The 21,456-nt window shown below is 50.9% G+C and overlaps 1 protein-coding gene across 1 annotated transcript in view; it reads left to right on the top strand.

Annotated features, from left to right (window-relative positions):
- Positions 1–21,456, top strand: part of SLC2A1 (solute carrier family 2 member 1) — a 37,821-nt gene that overhangs the window by 1,724 nt on the left and 14,641 nt on the right. Inside the window, exon 2 of the mRNA XM_026660068.2 lies at positions 12,536–12,628. Within this exon, the coding sequence (XP_026515853.1) occupies positions 12,536–12,628 (93 nt within the window). The remainder of the gene's footprint in view (positions 1–12,535; positions 12,629–21,456) is intronic.

Raw genomic sequence — 21,456 nt, 5'->3', positions numbered from 1 at the left:
CTGTTGGTCTCTAAAGTGAAATGTGATCTCCACCAAGGATACCCTCTTACAAATTATACAATCACAGTAAGGCCTTATGGGGGAAAATAGTATGTGTGTATTTCTAATAAATCTTCCCTTGAGTTGGGCCTCGCATCAGGGTTCAAATCTCCTATAATCTAATCCCCACACAGGCTTGACTTTCCCTCTCTTTGGTACATTTGCAGGACTGTGTTAAAAGGATTTTTCCCCCCTTGTTTTTATTTGCTTGGTGGAAGAGCCCCGTAGGTAAACGCTTCAGGGCAGGGACACTATCTTTGTTCTGTGCTTGGCCCATACCTAGTACCATCCAATGCTGAGCTCTTAAACACTAAAAGGATTAATTAACCCTTTAGTTTTTGAGTATTGGTCTGTGATGATTACATTGGCGCTCATGGTAAAAGGAGTAGGTTTATAATGAAGAAAAGGGTGGGGGATCCAAAGCAAAAAACAGAAAAATCCCATCCCTGCCCAACTCCAGCAACAGAGGGATTCGGACTGAGACTCGAACGTGGTCTCTTCTGATCTGACTTCCTAGGGGTCTCCGATCGCCTGACTGAGTAAATCGTTCCCCAGTTGCTCGCATCTTCCCTGGTGACCTTCCATTTCACAGGCTCATCCTGTTGCGTAGCCCTGGTATAACTGACTTGGGTGGTGCTACTCCAGATTACAGCTGCTAAACCATGGCCATGGAACGGCCATGGGTGCCATGTCTGGGGCTGGGCTAGCTGCACTAGGCGAGTTTATAACGGTGTATGTTTAAATATTGAGTATCCATGCGAACCCCTATGTAGCCTCTTGATATAAATCTGGCTTACATCGATTTAACTTAAATTGATTTCTTGCTCATTTAAATTAAATCAGTGTAAGACTGGGTTAAATTGAATTACGAGTGTCCACAAAGGGGGGTTGAACCAGTTTAACCAAATTGAGTTAAAATAATGATGTTAGTTAAACTGGCAGCTCTTGTGTGAAGATAAATGTGTAGACTAGCACTTGCAATCGTATTAGGTCACTTGAGTCAACTGGCAATGAATGAAGTCAAGTTGCATACTAGACGGTCGGGTCCCTAAAGCAGATTTTTAGGCCACAATGTGCAATGAAAGGGGGATACCAGATTCCGGGGTGTGGGATTCAGTCCAGCAGGCTTCTACCCTCTCCTACCATCTCTTTTAAAATAACCGGTCTTGTGACAACGCAGTGAGGTCCCAGGAGAAGCAAAGCCCCTCTTTGCAATGCTGTTCCGGCAGTCTGGTTTGTTTTTTTTGTTTGTTTGTTTTTTCTGGGTCAAGATGCTTGTAAAGTTTTTGTGCAACACTGTCTCCAGATTGCCTCGTTTCTCCCTAGCTTTGGAATGTGTTTGGGCTCGGCGCGTTACCGTATTTAGTTCGCTGCGCTCGTGTGCATTCTCAGGAGTGCTGCAGGCTGGGGGGGAGCTGGCTGGCAGCTCTCGGAGCGGAGCCTCCCTGGGCTCCGAGCTGTGGGTTTGGAACCGGAGCTCTGGGACGTGACAGCCAGGAGCACCTCACAGGCAGAGCCCGGAGGAGGCGAACGGCTGGGACGGAGGGAATTTTGCCCGTTTGACCACAGAAACCCAACGCACTGCGCCAGATTCTGATCTCGGGCAGGGGGTGTAAATCCGCAGTAGGCTGCATTTCCCTGTAGAAGCCCCCAAGGGGGACAAGGGGCCGGTTCACCTAAGAGAACCACTGAGGCTGGTCCCGCTCCGCTCCGTGTTTAGGGGATATTTCCTAGTCTCTTTAGCTGATCTTTTCAACCCCTCGATGCTGCCTTCATTTCTTGGGGGGGCGGGGGGGGTTACTTCAAACTGTTTCGAGACAGTTTAATCATACGGTCCTGGGGGCGAGTAGCGCCCAGAGCTCGGGGCGGGCACCCCGTGACCCGCTGCCCCCATCCCCTCGGGCCCGGCTGGCTGACTCGGGGGTGCCCCGGGTTCCCCAGCGGCCCGGGCCGGGGGTGGTTCTGTCTCCCGGGTACTCGGCGGGCTCGGGGGGGATTTCCCCGGGCGGGGCTGCTCCTGGCGGGCGCGGCGCGCTGCGGCGTCCCGCCCGCCTCCATTAGGAGGGACGCTGCCGGCATGTCCCCGGCGTGCGGGGGCCGCCCCGCGGCTGCGCGCCTGGGAGCGGGCCGGGGGGGGGGCAGCCCCTGCCATGCAGGCCAAAGGGGAGAGCGGGCCCGGCATCCCGGGGCGGGGCCTCGCCGGAGCTCGCTCGCTCCCCATTGGCGGCCGGGGACGAGCCCCTCTCAGCGGGCGAAGGGGCACCGAGCGGGGCGGCGGCGGGAGCCTCGCCTCGAACCTGCATCAGCAGCTGCCGGCTCCAGGGGGGCCGGGGAGCCGCGGCAGGGATCCAGGGGCACGGCTGGGGAGGTGTTCCCGGGCTGCCCGTCTTCCGCATCTGTCACTTACCTTGGCGTGCTGCAAGGGCTAGTCACCACATTCCTGCCAGGGGCCGGCTTCCTTCTGGCCCAGCCAGATCTCCCCAATCCATCAAGGCCGTCTCCGGTCTCTGTATTGAGATCCAGCCATTGCGTTTTTAACGTGTAGGAGCCCCCATGCTTTCTGGGCAGAGACAGGGGAGGGAAGTCCCTGGGTCACCTCCTGAACATGGTAACTTTGACAATGAAACCTTCCTCCGCTAGCATGGTCTGGACAGGACCCTGCAACCCTGACTTGCAGGAACTTGAGGGACCCCTTGGGAGGAAGGATTAGGTACCTGAGTGGGGGGTTGCAGCTCAGACTGTATTTCTGATGTACGTCACCAGACCAAGTTTTATTCTCTCTTTTTACAAAGCACCAAGCATGATAATACTAAACCACTGTTTTTATATAATGAATATCTGACGGATGCACCCTCCATTGAGGTGCAATGCAGCACCTTCTGATGCCAGGTGGGGCCCACCGCTTTGCTTGCAAAATGCTGTAACCTTCCTCTTCCCTCCAGCCCTGCTATCAGTAGCCTTCAGACAGAGCCCGGCTACTTTGATATCAAGTTACAGGATACGCTGCAACTGACTGGGTCCTGTTATGGAGCAGATTGCATTACACTTTTTATCCTCCGTCATTTCAAAGGTGGAAATGCCTGTAATTCCCTCCCAGGACTAAAGAATTCCTTATTTCCTGTGTCTTAACTGTAGGCCGAGCCCTTTTAAATGAAGTTGTGAGAGGCATGAATAGGTAAAAGGATGGAGGGGAAAGACAAGTGACGCAAATAAAAACCACAGTAGAGAAAGACAATCAGCTGTGGATACTCCTGTTTATCAACTAGACAAACTTAATTCTTAACTCAGTGGGAGAAGATTTTGTTGGGTGGCTCTAAATTTGAGATAATGGATGATCCAGTTGGGATAAAACAAGTCCATTCAGACTCTCAACTAATTTTAGCCCTAACTGAACCTTTTGTGAGAGTCAAAAAGGCTACAAATAACACCTTTAAAAGTACCTTCTTTGTGAGTCTCTACACTTCTTGGTTCAGGCTAGTCCATGAAGCAGGAAGTGGCAAAATACCATGGGAGAGTCTGTGCTTATGGAATTTCGTTCCCAATTTTGCAGACTCCAGATGTCTGGGTAAGATTTGGCTAAACTTATAACCTTTAGGGTGCCTGATCTGACCATTAAACCTTTGAAAGAGATACAGAACAAATTTAACCCAAAATTTAGGTTTTGTAAAATTTATTGGTGGAGACTCTATCGGAAATGCTATAAGAATTGCCTTGGAACAAAAACAATAGAATTTTAGGTAGAAACTTAATTTGGTTCTATAAAAATTTAGTCTCAATACCTGCAGAATTTAATAAAGCACAAAATCCTCTTCTAAAGGATGGTTCAAAACTCTCATGAATTCTGTAACAAAGATATCATTTTATATGATCTTATGATGGATTTTAAAATAACCCTGTAGAAAATTAATTTTCTATTCATTTCTACAAGACTTCCATAAGAGGCAACCAATAGAAATCTTCTAGTATCTTGTAGGGGTTTTTAATTCTAATGAGAAGTTTAAAAAAGCAAATATATTCTTCTGCCTTGACTGCAACCTAAACTGTTGCAAAATCCTGCATGAAAACCTGAGAATGGAATTGAATGGAAACTGTCTCTAAACAAAAGTGACATTCACTGGATAATTTTCACTATCCAAGAAGATAGAAATCCAAAAAGTAAAAAGATAACATGCAACATAAATAGTGAAGAGTAAATTGAGCTTTAAAATTTTGAGGTTTAACAATCGAAGGTGTTAATACATGGAGTATGTAAAAGAATTATATATTTAAGCTATGGCCCAATTAAAAAAGTGGCTAGTGATTTTTTGGATGCCCATCTTGAAATACCTTAAAGGGGATCTGATTTTCAAAGTGCTGAGCACACACTTTCTATAAACTATGCCCCTTTATGGTGCTCTAAGATAGCTAGTCACTTTTGAAAATCTTGGCCATGGTGTAAGATGACTGTTAGATGTTCAACCACTGATAATTTAAACAGTCCTGCAAGAGGAAAGACACATCTGGCTGAAGAGAACGCAGATCAGTGTGATTCCAAATGTAATGGGAGAAAGCGCATTGAAAGGTGAATTTATAGTGTAGTGTGTGTGTGTATGGATCAAATTCCTTTTAAATGAGAGGTAAAGTTCTTGTGAGAACAGGTACAGTACCTGACTATACTAGACATCCAAACCCCTCAAGGACCTGTGCTACAGTCTCCTTCCATAAAAGCTCACTGTACAAATCATTAGTTTTATGCAAACAGTGTGGTGCAATCTTATTGACGTAATGCTTCATAGTACAAGATTCTGCAGATCCATTTATTGTTGCCTGGTCATTCAAGGTGTGCAAAGCATGATGACTAATTAGAAATAGTTTTAGACTTTCAGGCTGGTGTGAACTGCTCTGCTCCAGCCCTGAGCAGAAGGAAAGTCCTTCCGTTTGGTAGGCGCTGATTCCATGACAGCAGGGGAGAGGGATCTGTCTCTTGGACCTTCCTTGAAGGGGAAGGGGAATGATTTGTGTGCTTTACATCAGGCTGTGACTACTGGCCTTTTAAAAAATGATCAATCCTTTTATAACAGTGGTGTTAGGTGATGCTCAAACACGAGCTGCTTTTCACATCCACAGTGATGACGCACTGTAGCTTTCGTAGGGGGAAGCTGTCCTGTGTGTCAGCGATTTATGCAAAATAGCCTTGGGAACGAAGGGAAATCAGCTGTGCAGAATGGAGTGCTGCCTGTTGGACCGAGTATGGGACAGGGAGTCATGACTTCAGGGATCTGGTCCTGATGTGTGGAACAGGATGGCTTGACCCTTTAAGGGCTAGAAGCCTGGGGCTAGCCAGTCCTAGTTAGGAAGAAGGCACACCTGTGCCAGGGGTCAGGTGATTACCCTATAAGGAGCAGCAGGAAGCTGCAGAAAGGGGATGATGCAGTCTTAAGAGAGAACTAGAGGAAGCTGTGGGTGGCATTCAGCAGCTCCTGCAGGAGACCCTTGACCAGGGATGGGGTTGAGCCTGGAAGCCACAGAGGGCAGACTCCACAGCTGTAAGAAGGAAGAGAGTCTGGCCTGGCCGTGGCCTGCCAAAGCGGGAACGGCCTCAGGCAGGAAGGCTGGAGTTGGAAGAGAAACTTTTGTAGACTTGGAGCTCTCTTGTTCAGATGATCCAATGTTAAACCTGACCGAAGGAACAAAGCCTTCGGGTCACTGAAGGGTTCAGGAGGGTGAACTGCGGGACTGCTTTCAAGCCTGCCCTGAGGCCAGTGGGGCACCTGGGAGGAGGCCACTCATTGACCTCCTGCCACTTGCTTCCTGTGACCTTGGGCCAGTTAGCCTTGCTGTGCTGCAGATCCACTGTGTGCTGTGCTGATACTGATCCATGCCCTGGGTATTGAGGGGCTTCATTCAGTGCAGCTTTGAGATCTGCGGCTGAAAAGTGCCACGCTCTGCAGCACCAGTCTGGTCCAGCTCCATCCAGTTCCAGTTTGCTGGAAAAGATTCCCATTGGATTAACTAGGAGGTGGATTGAACCACTGATAAGGAGAGGGAGCTGCTCCACAGCTGTCCAGCCACCTCCAGACCTGCCTAAGGCATATAGGGCAACCCATGTTTTCTGCTTCTTCCAAACCTGCCACAGGTTGTAAAAAGACAGGCCCTGATCCTGCCATACAGCTAAGGCTGGCAGGGACTACTATGATCCATCCACAGAGAGCAGCTTTCAGGACTGGAGTCAGAGGCTTCATGCACACAGGACAAACGAGTGTGTCTAAGAGCTGCATTAAAACCAAGTTATGGCCCAAAAAGGCTGAAATGCCATGGGGCTGGCCAATGGGAATGGCTTATTTCTTTTGATTAGTCCAATCTGGCCCCATCCATCATAGGGCTTGGTCCTACTTCCATTTAAGTCCATGTCAAAACTCCCATTGGCTCCAGGCCTGCAGGATCGGAGCTGCGACAGCCAAACTGCATTTAAACGGCTTTAGCTGTAAAATAGTTGTTTGCCCTGTGTGGAAGGAGCCAAGATTCAGGAGAAGGGAGGGGAGAGGTTTAGGAATGGTGCTGAATCGCTGGGGGCCCAGGTAGGTTTGCCACCTACAAGATGCAAAAAACCCCATCTCTGGCCACTCCCCACCCCAAACAAAAAGGGTCCTATTGCCAGCCCTGCTGGAGAGCCTTGGGGTCCATACTGCTTCCTGGAGCCCTCAAGGGAATACCTATTGTCCCCTCCCAGGATGAGCCACTGCCTCCCTCACCCCACTCCTTGTCCGTTCTGCTTGATGGTCCCTGGCACCATGGTTTCAGCAGGGGAGGGACCAGGGTGCCAGCCAGGCTCCCAGCCATATGATGTGCATGGCAAGTAGTTTCATGATCACTGCGGGTATCACCCAAAAAACCTGGCACATTACATCTTTTGACTGGCAATGAGCAAGGCAGTACAAAATCTAGCCAGGCGGCAAGGCTAGGCCCAGAGCCATCCTACCATGTGATAGTTCAGTGTGGGTGGGAGCATGTGGTGGTTTGTGCATTACCCAGCATAATGGGGCCAGATCCTTACTGGGACTTGAGGATGCAGCTGTATTAACCACAATGGGCCCCACCGTGTGCCTTCTTTAAAGGGGAGTTTATTACATAGTAGAAAGTAAATGCAGTCACGCGCACACAGCTTCCTGTTCAATGCTCTCTTGTTAGCAGAGAGGCAGCGGGTAACAGCGTGGGTGCTCAGCCTCTGCCTGCTGGCATTCTCGGGTTACGTTGGTACCGTGCCCTTAAAGGGACACACCACTTCAGGGAGTAGCACTAGCGCTGGCTGTACATCCGAACATGCTGCAGGAGCATGGCGTGGCAGCTGGGTGCCAGGCCTGGCACTCGGGAGTGGGAAGGGGGAGCATGTATTTCTGGGGAAGGGGATTTCTTTCCCCTCTGAACCTTTGCAGACAGGATGTGGCCCCTTTCTACATAAGCTCAGCAAATTGCCTGTGAGAAACAGGAACAAAGTGAGCAGTTAAAGGAATCATTAAACCTCTGCTTCTGCCTGAATCTCACTCTACACTTGCCCCGTGCATCATGAATGGCGTGTGCTCACATGCGCCACCCCTTCCTTGTCCGTCTCTGGTGCAGGGCTGCAGGCTGCTGGTGACCCAACTCAAGTGAGACCTTTGTCCAGAACCCCCAAAGGTTGACTTCCTATGTAGGCTCAGTGTCCTCTTCATCCCCTCCCCCCAGCCCTTTGGGTGCATGTCCTGGTCCCTCAGTGTGTTTGGGGAGATGAGCTTGGGCTGCAGGCGATGGCTCCCGGGGAGCTCTGATCAGCTGGGCTTGAGAGAACTAGCTGTACCCAGAGCTATTCACGTCTCACCGTACCCAGTATCTCTGGTCCTTACGGTGTCCGGCTGTAGGGCCTGGCATCCCTTCATACTGCCACAGGGTGAAATTCACCCCTGTGCAGATTGTGCACCACTGGGGATGTCTATCTTGTGGACTTGTGTGCCTTAGAGCTTGTACTGGTCCTCTTGATGCCAGCTTCTGCTCCTTGATTTTTGAAAGCCAGCCTGCATTGGCTCCTGTACGAGTTAGAGCTGCTCTAATTTATGCCAGCAGCATATGGACCTTATATCCGCTGTAGACTGGGGTAGCAGGGTGGAACTCAGTCCTGTCCCTCCCCACTGAATTACTCTTTCACGTGCCCCTTGTGCCAGGCTGGGGGCAGAGTGATGGGGGCAGAACCCAGCTCTGATACCTTTACACTAGCTGATACCCCTACTGCCAGGGGAATTCTCGGCTGGCCACTCGCACCCAGAGCCTGGCTCCTTTATGCAGTTGGAGAAACTGGCCCTGTGTCAAAAAGTGGTGCTTGGAGCTCTGCAACAATCATGCAATGTTTCCTTCCTTTGTCCTAAGCCCCTTTGAGATCCAGGGGAAGCTGTCTGACAGAGGAGGGCCTGAGTCTTGGAACAGAACAAACCCCCCTCTTCCCATCGGTTGCATCCCAGCTGAGAGCACCCTCCAGATGCAGGGCCAGATGTTCTGGGAGGACTGGGAGACTTGCCTTTTACCTGTTTGGGGGGAGGTTCTGGGAAAGCTTGAAATGCTGAGCTGCCATTCAAACATGTCACATAAGCTGCCTCTCCTGCTCCATCCTTCCTGTTTGCTGGTGGATGCAGATCTCATGACTTAATTGAGGCCTCATGTTTACTGTTGCTGGGTAACTTGAGATGGTAACCTCATTGGCTATCCAGGCTCATACTTGCTACCCAATGAAATCAGCCACTGGTAATAAGTCAGGTAATTAAAAAGTGGGTTCAGCACATCCCTATCCGAACAGAGGGCAGGGAAATGCAGGGGACCTGGCCAGGGAAGGAGGCTTTGCTTCCAACTGAGCTGTGAGGAGAGGGGACAGAGACCAGGCAGGTGGCTAAGCCAAGAGCTGCACAGGAAAGGGCTCCTGAAGCGGGCTGCAGAGGGGAAAGGATGAGGGACCTGAGCTGTGTGGCTTGCTGAATCAATCTGTGGAGGGGTCAGTGAAGAAGGCAGTTTCAAGGAGGGCCCAGAGAGATCATTCCAGGACAGCAGGGGTGATGTAAGCAGGCAGGGGACATGTGCTAGTGTCTGGGGAGCCAAGATTGGCAGATGCTGTTCCGCAGAGTTGCTGTGGTTAAGACAGAGGAGGAGCCGGTGTCTTGTGCACAGGGCTCAGTCATGGTCTGACCCCTGCAAGTACTCCCTGAGCAGAGAAGTAATTGCAGTTAATTGTGACTCTCAGAATGAATCTTCCCATGTTACCAGGCTCTGGGTCCTGGCTCTGTACAATAAAGGGGTTGGGGTGGAGCTGGATCATTGCCCCACTATCCCCAGTCAGATGCACGTGGCCCAGATTAAAGGTTTGGGATCTCTAACAAAGGCACACTGAGACTTGGCAAATCTGCACTGCTGTTTCAGCAAACTCTGCCTCCACCAACATTGCTTCAGAGAGCGGGTGTGAAGCAATCAAAGGGGCTTTAATTTCACATGGCTATTCCAAAGCTGATCAGCCCAGACTGTGAAAAGTGGATCCCAGTTTTCTGGGTACAGCCACCAGGCTGAGCTACTGGTGACTTTCCTGCCTGGATAAATGGGCTATTCATGGAGGTGTCCAATTACCAGCCTGTGCTGACACTCCCTACCCACACCACCCCTCACTTCCTCCAATTGTTACCCTAACCTTAGGCAGGGGAGAGAGGCATTGGGAGAGTACTTGCCAAGTAGCTGTAGGCATTGAGCAGTTGCATAAATGCAGGGATTTTGCTGAGTAACTGTGACCTAGACTCTGACACAGATTGTGGTTTGCCTCGGCTGAACCAGGCTGCAAGCGCAGTCCTGCTTTTGCTTTCCTTTCAAACTTCAGCCCTGATGTGGTGGCATTACTTAACCCTTCTCCCCAAGTTATGGGGCCTTCTGATGCATATCAGCTGGGAGGAGAGAGGACCTTGACTCCAGAGGATGGGTGCTGCTCCCAGGAATGGATGTACTGTTTGTCCCAGCCCCAGTTCATGAACAGTAGGTGTGACGGGTTGGGTCACAAACGCCCTTGGGAACTGCCACCTGATGTGCTGGGATTACCTCTGAGCCTGTTTTCCCTGGCAGCTTGGGACTTCAGTACCTTGCCTTATTTGAGCCAGACACACTTGCCTGGTACAAACACAGACTCAGGTCTGAAACATGTCCCCCACAAACTGCGGGCTTAACTGAAAACTGCTTAAGAAATGCACCTGTCTCCAGCACTCAGATACCCAGCTCCCAATGGGGTTCAAACCCCAAATAAATGCATTTTACCCTGTATAAAGCTTGAACAGCTGTTTTCCCCCCTCCAGGTATTAATACATACTCTGGGTTAATTAACCCAAGTAAAAAGTGATTTTTATTAAATACAAAAAGTAGGATATAAGTGGTTCCAAGTCATAACAGACAGAACAAAGTAAATTACCAAACAAAATAAAATAAAACATGCAAGTCAACACCTAATATAGTAAGAAAATAAATGTAGGTAAATCTTGCCCTCAGAGATGTTCCAGTAAGCTTCTTTGATAGACTAGCGTCCTTCTAGTCTGGGCCCAATCCTTTCCCCTGGTACAGTCCTTGTTCCAGCTCAGGTGGTAGCTAGGGGATTTCTCATGATGGCCGCCTCCTTTGTTCTGTTCCACCCCCTTGTGTCTTTGACACAAGTCGGGAATCCTTTGTCCCTCTCTGGGTTCCCACACTTCCTTCTAAATGGAAAAGCACCAGGTTAAAGATGGATTCCAGTTCAGGTGACATGATCACATGTCACTGTAAGACTTCATTACCCACTTGCCAGCACATACAGGAAGACTTACAAGTAAACAGAGCCATTTATAACCAATTGTCCTGGTTAATGGGAGCCATCAAGATTCCAAACAACCATTAATGGCCCACACTTTGCATAACTACAGTAGGACCTCAGAGTTATATTTTATATTCCTAGTTTCAGATACAAGAATGATACATTCATACAAATAGGATGAACACATTCAGTAGATATGACTTTTGCAGAGAGATGCTACATGGCATATCCAGCATAAAATGTATTCCAGTTATGTCATATATACACTCTTAAGCATATTTCTATAAAGCATTATGGGGTGCAAGGTCACAGATTTGTGGTGCTCAGCTCTGCAGAGATTTGAACTAGTGAACGCCGGTACCTGATTCTTATCTTACCTACACAAGCTTAAAGCCAGAGTGACTCCATGGAGGTCAATATAGTATCACTATTATTTATTTAGCATATGCATAGTGGAGCCAAGCGATGACATCTGCAGTGCGTGATGCAGTTCTTGTAGGCCACCGCTAACCCTAGTCATCAGGCATTCATCCACAATGTGGGTCATCTGTTGCACCGCAGCTGCACAAAGGGCTGTCACAAAAAACCCGGTGATACTGGTTAGCTGCATAGAGACCTTGCCCTGCACACCCAGATTAAAGGGCAGGGCAGGCCTGTGCCTATGGCCTAGTGCCTGGAGTCACAACATTTCAACGTTCATTTAAAAAAAAAAAAAAATTCAGCCTCTGTGGATTGAAAGAAAAGTGTGAAAACTTGACCCTAGTTTCCTTATAATTGTAAGCTCTTTGGGGCAGGGACTGTCTCTTCTGTTAGTACAGCGCCTAGCACAGTGGGATTCTGGTCCATCACCAGGGCCTCTTGGTGCGATTGCAATTAATAAATGACTAATGCCTGCCTGAGTCTGCAGACAGCCTGAAACAGTAGCCCCAGCCATCTTAACTCTAAAACCTGCTGCCTCCCCAAGAAGGGACCACAGCCTCAGTATGGTGATTGGGGCTCCCAGCTGAGGTGTGCTGAGGGTCCTGGATTGTTTCGTTCAGGCCTGTATCCTTTTAAGTGAGAGGAGATTCAGGCCCCACATCTTTCCCAGGAAACTGCTTTTCCTAATGTTGCGTATATATTAACCCCTGAAAGATCTGGTCCGACACTCTGCTTTAGAAAATGGGTGGATGTAATCGATAAATGCACTGATGGAACAAGTAATGAAATGCTAACAAGGGATAACCTTTATGGGATATGAACTCAAGGGCCAAACCTGTCTTTTCATGTAAATCAGGGCAACTCCACTGCAACTTGTGAGCTTGCATGGGTGGACTTTGGATTTTTTAATTCACGAAGAGCTACGCCATGCCCCGATCTGCAAGCCTCTCCGCGAGGAGCTACTTTTCTGTGCAGGGAGAAAGCTGGGGGAGGACTGCTCTGCTCAGTAGTGGATACGCTGGGAGCCAGGAAAAGATGAGCCCTAACTCTCCTGGCTCATTGTGGATGGGAAGGGGACAGGGGCGGGTGTACAAGTCTTGTACGTGCACAGCTGCTGTTTGGTTGAGATCTAGAGTACTGGATCCTAGAATGGTTCAGGTCAGGAGCCAGGTGGGTGCCCCGGATGGGGGGCTGCCCCCACAGTCCTGCATTGGAGAGAAGAGCATTTCCCAACCTGATTGCATGTTGTTTCTCTTGACGCAGATGACAGCTCGCTTGATGCTGGCGGTGGGAGGAGCAGTGCTGGGCTCCCTGCAGTTTGGCTATAACACTGGAGTCATCAACGCCCCGCAGAAGGTAAGGGTGAAAGGTTTGGTGTAAGTACAGATCTTCTCTGCTGTACTCATGCTGCCCCCTGTGTTTGTGCTTTGCAGTGCGTCCTCACACAGGCAGACATACACTAAAGCACACATCCATTGCACACTCCACAACATGAAACCTCTCAAACTGCAGCACAACACCACACATGGAAACAAACTGCCACGCAGGTGTGTACACGCAGAGTAACGCATCCATCATTGTAACACAACACTTGAATGCTGCAACACAATATGTGAATACTTGCACACTCCAAAACAACTCCACACATGAAAACACACACCTACACATACTACCCACCACACCTCCCCACTCCAAGCTCAGCTAAAATAGCACATCCTGTTAAGCAGCTTACCAACTCTAATGAGATTTATTAAGCAGTTATTTGGCTGTTCCCAGGAGCATTAAAGTTTCCTCTTTGTTTACTGTTTTGTTAAAGAATTCTGGGAAAGTTATTACATAAACTGACCTTTTCTCATGACTAATGAGAGGCCCCAGCAATGCAGATCTGAGCATTCCCAAATTAGTTCAGACTCGGCTTGGATTTGGGACCCTTTTCTAAGGGTATGTTTACATTGCAGTTAGACACCCGTGGCTGGTCCCATGCCAGCTGATTCTGGCTCGTGGGCAGGGGACCCATGCTTGTGGATTTGGGGGGGGGGGGGCAGAGTGAGGGCAGCTGGCTTCAGCAGTGTTACTGAGCATGCTCAGTACAAACCAAGCAGCAAATCTGCAGGGGCATGTGACTCTGCATGTCTCTCCTTCCCCACCCGTGTGGCCTCTGCTCATGGTGCCAGGCTAAGGGGCTGTTTTAATTTGTCATTTGGATTCTGGGACCCTCCCACATCTGCTGGGGACAGTGATGGAGGAGCCTGTAATGGGATGGGATTCAGGAGTTTTAGTGCCAGCTAAGAGCAGGTCTGGACAACACTGAGCACTGCCTAGATTATAGGTCCTGCTAGTGTGATGCCTTTGGGCTGGGATAAAGACAATCTTGGCTGCTTTGAAGCAGGGGGAGTTTTGACAGCCTTTGGTTCAGCCCACAGGGAACCTGATCTCTCCAGCTGCACAGGTGCTGATAATGGGGATTACCTAGGCTTGTTCCTTCCTGTGCTGCCCTTTTAGCTCAGCTGTCTGAGTGTTTGGCCAGCTGAGTCATACCCCAGATCTGCATCCTCATGCTGAGACTACTGCAACCAGGGTGGGAAGAGGCTCCCTGTGACAAGGGATCCTCTAAAGCAGGGGTAGTCAATCGGCAGCCCCCGAGCCAAATCCAGACCGCCAGATGCTTTTGAATGGACCCCAAAATCTTAATTGTTTACTTATGGTTATTGTGGTGTGAGAAATGTTTCTCTGGACCTTGACAAAAACCAGACTGCCCCTGCTCTAAAGCCTGATTCCATTTAACCCGCTGTCCTTGAGGGCTGGGGATGACACTGGTATCGCTACCCTGCCCTAGCTAGCTTGCACGGGCAGGATAGCGATACCAGTGTCAAAAATATTGGGCTTTCACTCACACTTCTAATGGAGTTCCATTAATTCACTGGCGTCACTCCTGATTCTTACTGATGTGAGTGAGGGTGGAATCAGTCGGGAAATACCGCACCAAGGTACCTAATTATCTCCTAGCAGAATACAACTAACTCCCAATAGCTTCAGCAGGGTTACTTGTATCCTACCGTGCAGGACACTACAAGTGTTGGGGACTGGAGCCTGGGAGACAGATGGGGAGACCAGGGGGAGAGTGCCCTGAGGTCGGGGGGGGGGGGGGGGGGAAAAAATGCCAAAGAAACCAGGATGGGGTTCTGCTCTAAGTGGATCATCACCCAAGGGTGGGGTGGGGTTCTGACACCTTTGTGTGTTTGGTGCCCAGTGACAAAGCCCTATTGACAGTCAACAGGAGCTGGGAACTAATTCGCTTAGGTGACTTTGAAAATCCTACCTATCACTCTTTCATTCTGGTATCTAATGTGTACGCTGGAGATTCAAGAAACTTTTAGAAAAAGCTCCGACATGTTTCTCCCAGATGCCAGACTCGTAGCTGTTTTTAGGGCCCCAACGTCTCATTCTGAAACATCTTTGTCCACCATGAAGGACAATCCACCCCCACCCTGATGATCACACCCACTGCCCTAAGGCAGACAAGAGACAAGCCTTGAACTGACTGCCGGTCAGCTTGCAAAGGACCAGGCATTCCAGGGCCACGGAGAGAATTAAAACATCAAAGCATCTGTGAACAATCCCAAATCATTAAAAAGACAGAGGTAGAATTTGTGCTGCAGGAATATTAAGCCTATTGCAGGAGGGATCAGCAGACCAGCTGCGCAGTGGCACCATTTGAATTGCAAACAAGGCCCTTTTACTCTGAAACAGCTCAAAGAGGTTAAAAAAAAAAGCTCCTTTTTAAAACTTTCTAATCTTTGTCAACAGTATTGAAATTTGTAATGACTTGATCCATATTAATTTGAGGTGAAAATGGATTATCTAGCTAATTAGACTGCAAGAATGTTTTTCATTGCAACATGCAAAGTACAGTTGTGAGCCAGGAAGCTGGTTTTGGGGGTTTAACCCCTTTGACACCAACCTGTAGGCTACAGTTTTGCAAGAGCAGAGCTAGTGTTTGCACAATTCTCCAAAGAGGCAAAAGCGCTGGCTGAGCGCTAGAATTACTCCTCAGCAATGCAGCTGAACAGAGTGATTCTGCACGAGGGGTTTAATCCAGTGAGATGCTGAAGCGCCGGCTATTCCCAGTGGAGTCAGTGGCAGCCCAGAATGCTCGGTGTTCACCAAGAGCACTGGGAGTCTGTGGGATGTTGTTAGCTGCAGATCCATCCCCACTGAGAGCAGAGGTGCAGCGCCACAGTAGAGGGAGGGCATGGCTGCGAAGGAGCGATCCAGAGCAGCCCTGCTCAAAGCCCTACCTGAGTTACTGAGTCCTCACTGGTGCTGTGCTCCCCCATGTATGTCGCTAGGACTTGGGGGGTGCACCCCATGGATCTCCATGCTGCAGCGAGCTGAGCTGCTCTGTGATTCTTGGAGAACTTGTTTGTCCTGCTGGGCACATGAGAGGAATTGTGGGAAAGCTCTGGAGGGCTCATTGCAAAGAGGGCAGATTACCAGCCGGTGTGGAAGTGGAACCTGGGCTCTGACCCAGCCCTGCAGCCCAGCCAACATGCCTGCGCTGAAAGGCTGTTGTGCAGTGGCGAGTTAGTTAGTGGGGCCCTGGGCACAGCTTCATTTTTGGGGGGCCCCAGGACCTAACCAAGAAAAAGAACATTCTCTCATCTCCCCCTGTTTTCATTCTTTTTTCATCCTCCTCCTATATTATAAGTAATAGAAAGTAAATGAAAATAAAATGAGGTACCTTGATTGGGGCAGGGGGAGGGGGTGAGGGGTGCAGGCTCTGGGCTGCGGGTTGGGGTGTGGGAGGAGGTGCAGGGGTTGGGCTCTGGGATAAAGCTTGGGTGCAGGCTTTGGGCTGGGGCAGGGGTTGGGGTGCAGGAGGGGTTGGGCAGTGCGGCTCCCGAAGCAACCAGCACACCCCTCTGGCAGCGGCTCCGGGGGGGGAGCAGGGGATCTCTGTGCGCACTCCCACAGCTCCCATTGGCTGCAGTTCCCAGCCTATTGGCGCTGCAAAGTTGGCGCTTGGGGTGGGAGCAACGCTTGGCGACACCAGCCCCCGGGGCTGCAGGGACAAACCAGCCGCTTCCGGGAGCAGTGAGGTGCGGAGAGAGGGGGACAGCGAGCCGCCTTAGTCCTGCTGCGCTGCTGCTGGCATGTCTCTGTGTGCCCCTTGTGGGGGGGGGGGGGGGGCGCACGGAGCATGCAGGGACGTGCCAGCAGCCAGCCGCTTCCAGGAGCGGTGTGGGGCCACCAGTCACAGCATGCAGGGAGCCTGCCTGCCCTACTGCGCCACCAGCCGGGACTCGGGGGCAGGTTGACAGATGAGATTTGTCCTGCATTTTGGGGGGACCCCCTGTCATTGGGAGCCCTGTGCCACCGCACTGTTTGTTTCATGGTAAATCCACCTCTGCAGTTGTGCAAGGCCATGACGGGTAAGAGCTCGGGCTTACAGCTGCAGTGAAGAGACCCTGTAACAGATTCCTACTAAGCAAGAAAGTTTGGCCACTACCCCGCCCTGCCCCCAGGAGGCCTTCGCTCCTTCCAGCCAAAGGGCCTTAACAAAGGCACCTGCAGCCCGACTGTTAGAAGCAATCGGATCTGGTACTTCACACAGGGGAGGGTGTGAGGTGGAAGCCTAGGATGGACTGTAGAAACCTGGGGTCTCAGCAGAAATCCCCCCACCCTGCAGTGGTTTATTCCCCATAACCTCCAAATCGGAGTCATTGCTTCCCAGGATAGAGTTCCCCATCATGTAAGTAGGGCCTGCATTCTTTGTTCCTAGATGTAGACATTTACATTTAGCCAGATTAAAATCCAGATTTGGCTTGCACCCAGATGATTCAGAGTGATCTAGATTGCTTGGTCAGTGACCTGTCCTCTTCATTATTATCATATGCAAACTTTATTGGTGGTAGTTTTGTTTCCTTCCAGGTCATGGGTGAGCCTGGCAGCTTATAGGGTGGTTCTTTGACCCTGCAGAGATAAAGTAAAAGCACTTACACAAAAAGGGATGCATTTGAGAAGTGAATTCCCAATAGGTTACCCATGGCCTTGGGCAGGGCATACAGGGAGGTTATATTGGGAACGTTCCCCATAGCCCATCCATGCTACTTTGCAGAGGGTGGGTGGGGTGCGTCCCCAACAGGCCATGCATTCTAATCCCATGAAGGCGTGCACAAAGGGCCATGGGAAGTCTGAGTAATACATTCCTTATGAAGAGGGTTGGGCTGGTTTTAATTTAAATGATGCATTTGGGGGTTAAATGCTGCCCTTTGGGGAAGGAGGGAAGCAGGACTTAACCAAACCCGTGGACGTTAATTACCCTCCCTGGGTTTCTTTGTGTCCTGACCCTATAAAATTACCTGCGGAGCCAGTGTCCCAGCCACTCCCCTGTGTAGCCAGTTCTGCACCCACCCCACAAGCTGGGCTCAGGAGCTCGGTCATGAGAGCGCATCATGGGGCAGGAGACTTCCCAGGCTTGCTGGGGTGTGGGGAGGCAGGATAGCTGGAGGGGTTGTGCTGGGGTCCAGTGCCTGGGGGGGGAGGGGAGATGGGAGTGAGGGTTAATCGCCTGTTGCTAGGAGAGCAGGGAGCACTGGGGAGGGGGAGAGGAGAGGTCAGGGCTGTGTCAAGGAGAAGGGGGGGGATGTGGAGCAGCAGCAGTTTGCTGAGGGGCCTCCCAGCTGCTTGGGCTCTCAGTAGCTCTTTCCCGGTGAGAGCCCTGGCCCTGGCCCTGGCTGTTCGCTGGTGCCAGCGTACGGGGGCCCAGGTGCAGCTGGGCTTGCTCCTCTTCCCTTCCCTAGGCATGGGATGGGGTCTCTCTACTTCCCTCCCCCTTTGGTGGGCCCGGAAGGGGGCTGTTTTGTGCCATGCCATTGCATTTGGCACTCCAGGGATGAGATGGTGGGGCATGAACTTTGTCAGCTTTTCTTCCCCATGGCCGGCCTTGATGCAGTTCAACCTGAGCCGGGGGTGGGAGGGGGAAGAGTACCAGTAAACCACTGCACAGCACTGGCCAGCCCGAGTCCCCCATCAGCGACGAGGTCGGGGTGTTGGACAGTTCGGGGTTGGGATATGGAGCCAATTGGTGTGACTGTTGCCTCAGCTCCCAGTATATGATGGTTATTATTGGTGACAGCTGGGGAGTGAATGAGCAAATCCCTCATGGACAGATACCCACAGGACACACCCAGCATCATTGCTGGCCAAGAGTTTAATGGGCTATTGAGACCGAAGCCCCCTCTCACCTGAAGAGACTGGGGCTGAACCCCATGGACAGAGCAATGGCACAAGCTTATTTAACTCATTGGCAAAGTGTGGATCATGCCCACCGTTCTGCCCCAGTGGCTGGGCTGCTAGAGGATAATAGCCTATGACAGCTGCCAACCAATGGAGTTACTTTGTTGGCTCGAGGTGGAGATCAGTGCTGAAGGTCTTGGGTTTCAAACCCTGCTAATGGGCCATGTGCTGCCTGCTGGTGCTGTACCTGTTCGGATAATACAGGCCTCTGCTCTGCAGGGCCCTTGGACCACCCCCTTCCACCAGCTCCTTATTCACCAAGCTGTGTTCAAAGATTTCAGCCTCCGGGCTGCCCTTGGGAGCTGCTGGCCTGCGTCGCACCCTGCACACAGGGTTGCCCAAGCTCCTGATGACAGGGTGACCAGACAGCAAATCGGGGCGGGGGGTAATAGGAGCCTATTTAAGAAAAAGACCCAAAAATCATGACCTCTGGTCACCCTACCTGATGAGCTTGTTTTGAGCATAGAACAATGGTCAAGCCGGCAATGGGCTGCAGCAATTTGAATTCCTGGCCCTGTTGTGCCCATAAACACACCCACAGGCTTCAGCCGTGCAGCAGCAAAGCCTCGCTGGTTACAGAACCTGACTCACCAGGCATCCTGCAAGGGTAGGGTGAGCGCTAGAAACAGGGAGACTAAATGAGAACTGCTGCTCTTTAAAATGACCCTCTGTATTTAGGGACAGCCTGGGAACGTGGGCGGTCAGGGTTAGCAAACCTAAGCCTTGTCCCTGCTCTCCAGGGGACCCCAGCCCAGGATGACCGGTATTGTAGCAATAGTCTGAGTAAAATGAGGATGAGGGAGTAAAATAGCTGGTGGAGCAGAGAGCTGCTGATCTACATCTAGACTCAGTCAGGTGGTGGAGGAGCTCCAGCAGCAGAGACCCTTCACACCTGGAACAGTTCAGTGAGATATTTATAAACTGGATCCTCAGCTAGTGTAAATCAGTGTTGCTCCACCAGCTGTAATTGGCTGGATTTCATGGGGTAGCTTTAGTGGTACAAGTGGAGCAATGTTGACTTACCCCAGTTGGGGATCTGGCCCTCAGACTTCCAAAAACCTACTTTGTGCCAGAGGAGAGCAAGTCCTTGCAGATCTTCAGGGCAAACACTGGGGGATGAATATGTGCTGTGCTGTCACTTTAAGATCCCCCCCCTCTCTCTTACCCCCCCCCCATTGCTGAAATAGCTTCTACTTAATTCCGGGGGTGGGGGGAGGGGTGGGGGGGGCGCGGTGTCAATACAGGCTGGACTAGGTCTTTGACAAGTATGTAGGGGAACGGCTGCCCTGGACACTGCGCAATCAAAGCGGCTGATCACAAGCAGCAGCAGTGGGGGCCGGGGGAGGCTCCCAGGTAGAATATTTCCCATTGAATCATTTTTCTGCTTGGAAAATGGCTTTTTAACAAAACAGAAAATCTCATTTGGGGAAAGAACGCCATTTTTGTTACTGAAAATGTTGTGGGTAGCACCGGGGGGAGGGGAGAGAATTCTGGGGGGGTGGGATTAGCAGCTAAAAGGTTTTGGTTTTACATGAAATCTGGTTCTTTACAAACACCCCAAATTTCAGAAACAAATTTTCCATCACATGTTCGTGGGGGCTGGGGAGGCCTTCCCAGCCAGCTGTAGCTGCTCGCAGAACGGGCCTGGGGCAGCGAACAGGAGTCAGGGTGGGGAGAGGTGAGCCATCAGCTTCCCAGGTGTGCAGTGGGGAAGCAGAGCATCTTGCTGTTAGGCCAAAAATGGTCTCTTCAGAGTTCATCTTTGCCCATTTGATTTGTGGCTCTTTGAGGGGCTAATAGGCTTTGGAGGGCTGAGTTTGAAGGAAAAGACAGCCAAGGCCCAGTCCGAAGGCAGGGGGCCATGGACACAAGACTGGGATAATGGCAAAGAGGGGGTGATTGCTCATGTGGACTGAAAGGGGGGGTGAGTGCAGAGATCCAAGGTGCTTCTCCTCCTTTCCTTTGCTCGCTGGATGCCTGGGGGATGATGTTCACCAGACACTGCTTCACTTCAGGGTCCCCTGAAATTGCAGAGTCCCCACAGCAAATGGGACCTGTGGAGTCAAAGCTTTAGAATCAAGGATTTTGTAGGCGGTGCAGCAGGAAAGCTGAGTGGGACATGGCTCCCCTCTGTCCTAGTGTGCCCCTCTCTCCAGTTGAGGAGCAGTTCCTGAGGACACGGACCTCACTGCTCCTCTCCCACCTGCAGCCCTTTTGCGACTGTGGAAAGCGCCTGACGGTTTACTAGAGAGATGTATTAATTTCCCTGCCTTCACAACCGATAACAGGGTAACCCTGATGCCCCTGCTCGCGCTGGCTTGGTTGCTCTCCAGCAAAACTTGACTTTCTTTTCTTCTTGCTGTGTGTAAGTGGAGGCCAATTGCCAAAGACACCCTGCCCTGCAGCACCTCAGCAACAGCCTCCTGCTGACTCAAGGGTGGCTCTAGTGTCTTCCCCTCCCTGGGTTGTGCAGAGAACTGGAAACTCGCCTGTGTGTTGCTGACACTGAAATCTGCTTCCTGTATTTTCATTTCTTTGTGTAATTCATCCCTGGGCTGTTTACATCCCAGCAGGGCCAAAAACTTCTTCCCACCCAAACACATGCCTCAGGCAGGTTACCAGTGCCCCAGCACCTGCCCTGCTCACCTGGCTCCTCCTCCCCAGTGACTCTCCTGCCCCCCCCATCCTTAGTAGCAGTCACCCCAACTCCCAAGTAATCCTCCCCCTTCCTGCAGCAAGCTCCATGACCCCCTTTCCCTTACTTGATACAGCAAGGACACCCCTCCCCCCGCCTTATGTTCTCACCTGCTGCACCAAACTCTCTCTCTCTCTCTCTCTCACACACACACACACACACACACACACACACACACACACACACACAC

The sequence above is a fragment of the Terrapene carolina genome, unplaced genomic scaffold, assembly GCF_002925995.2.
Source record: "Terrapene carolina triunguis isolate 2854851 unplaced genomic scaffold, T_m_triunguis-2.0 Scaffold714, whole genome shotgun sequence".
Classification (NCBI taxonomy): Eukaryota; Metazoa; Chordata; order Testudines; family Emydidae; genus Terrapene; species Terrapene triunguis.
Note: the sequence above shows the minus strand (reverse complement) of the source record. Positions and strands in the feature narration are given on the sequence as shown.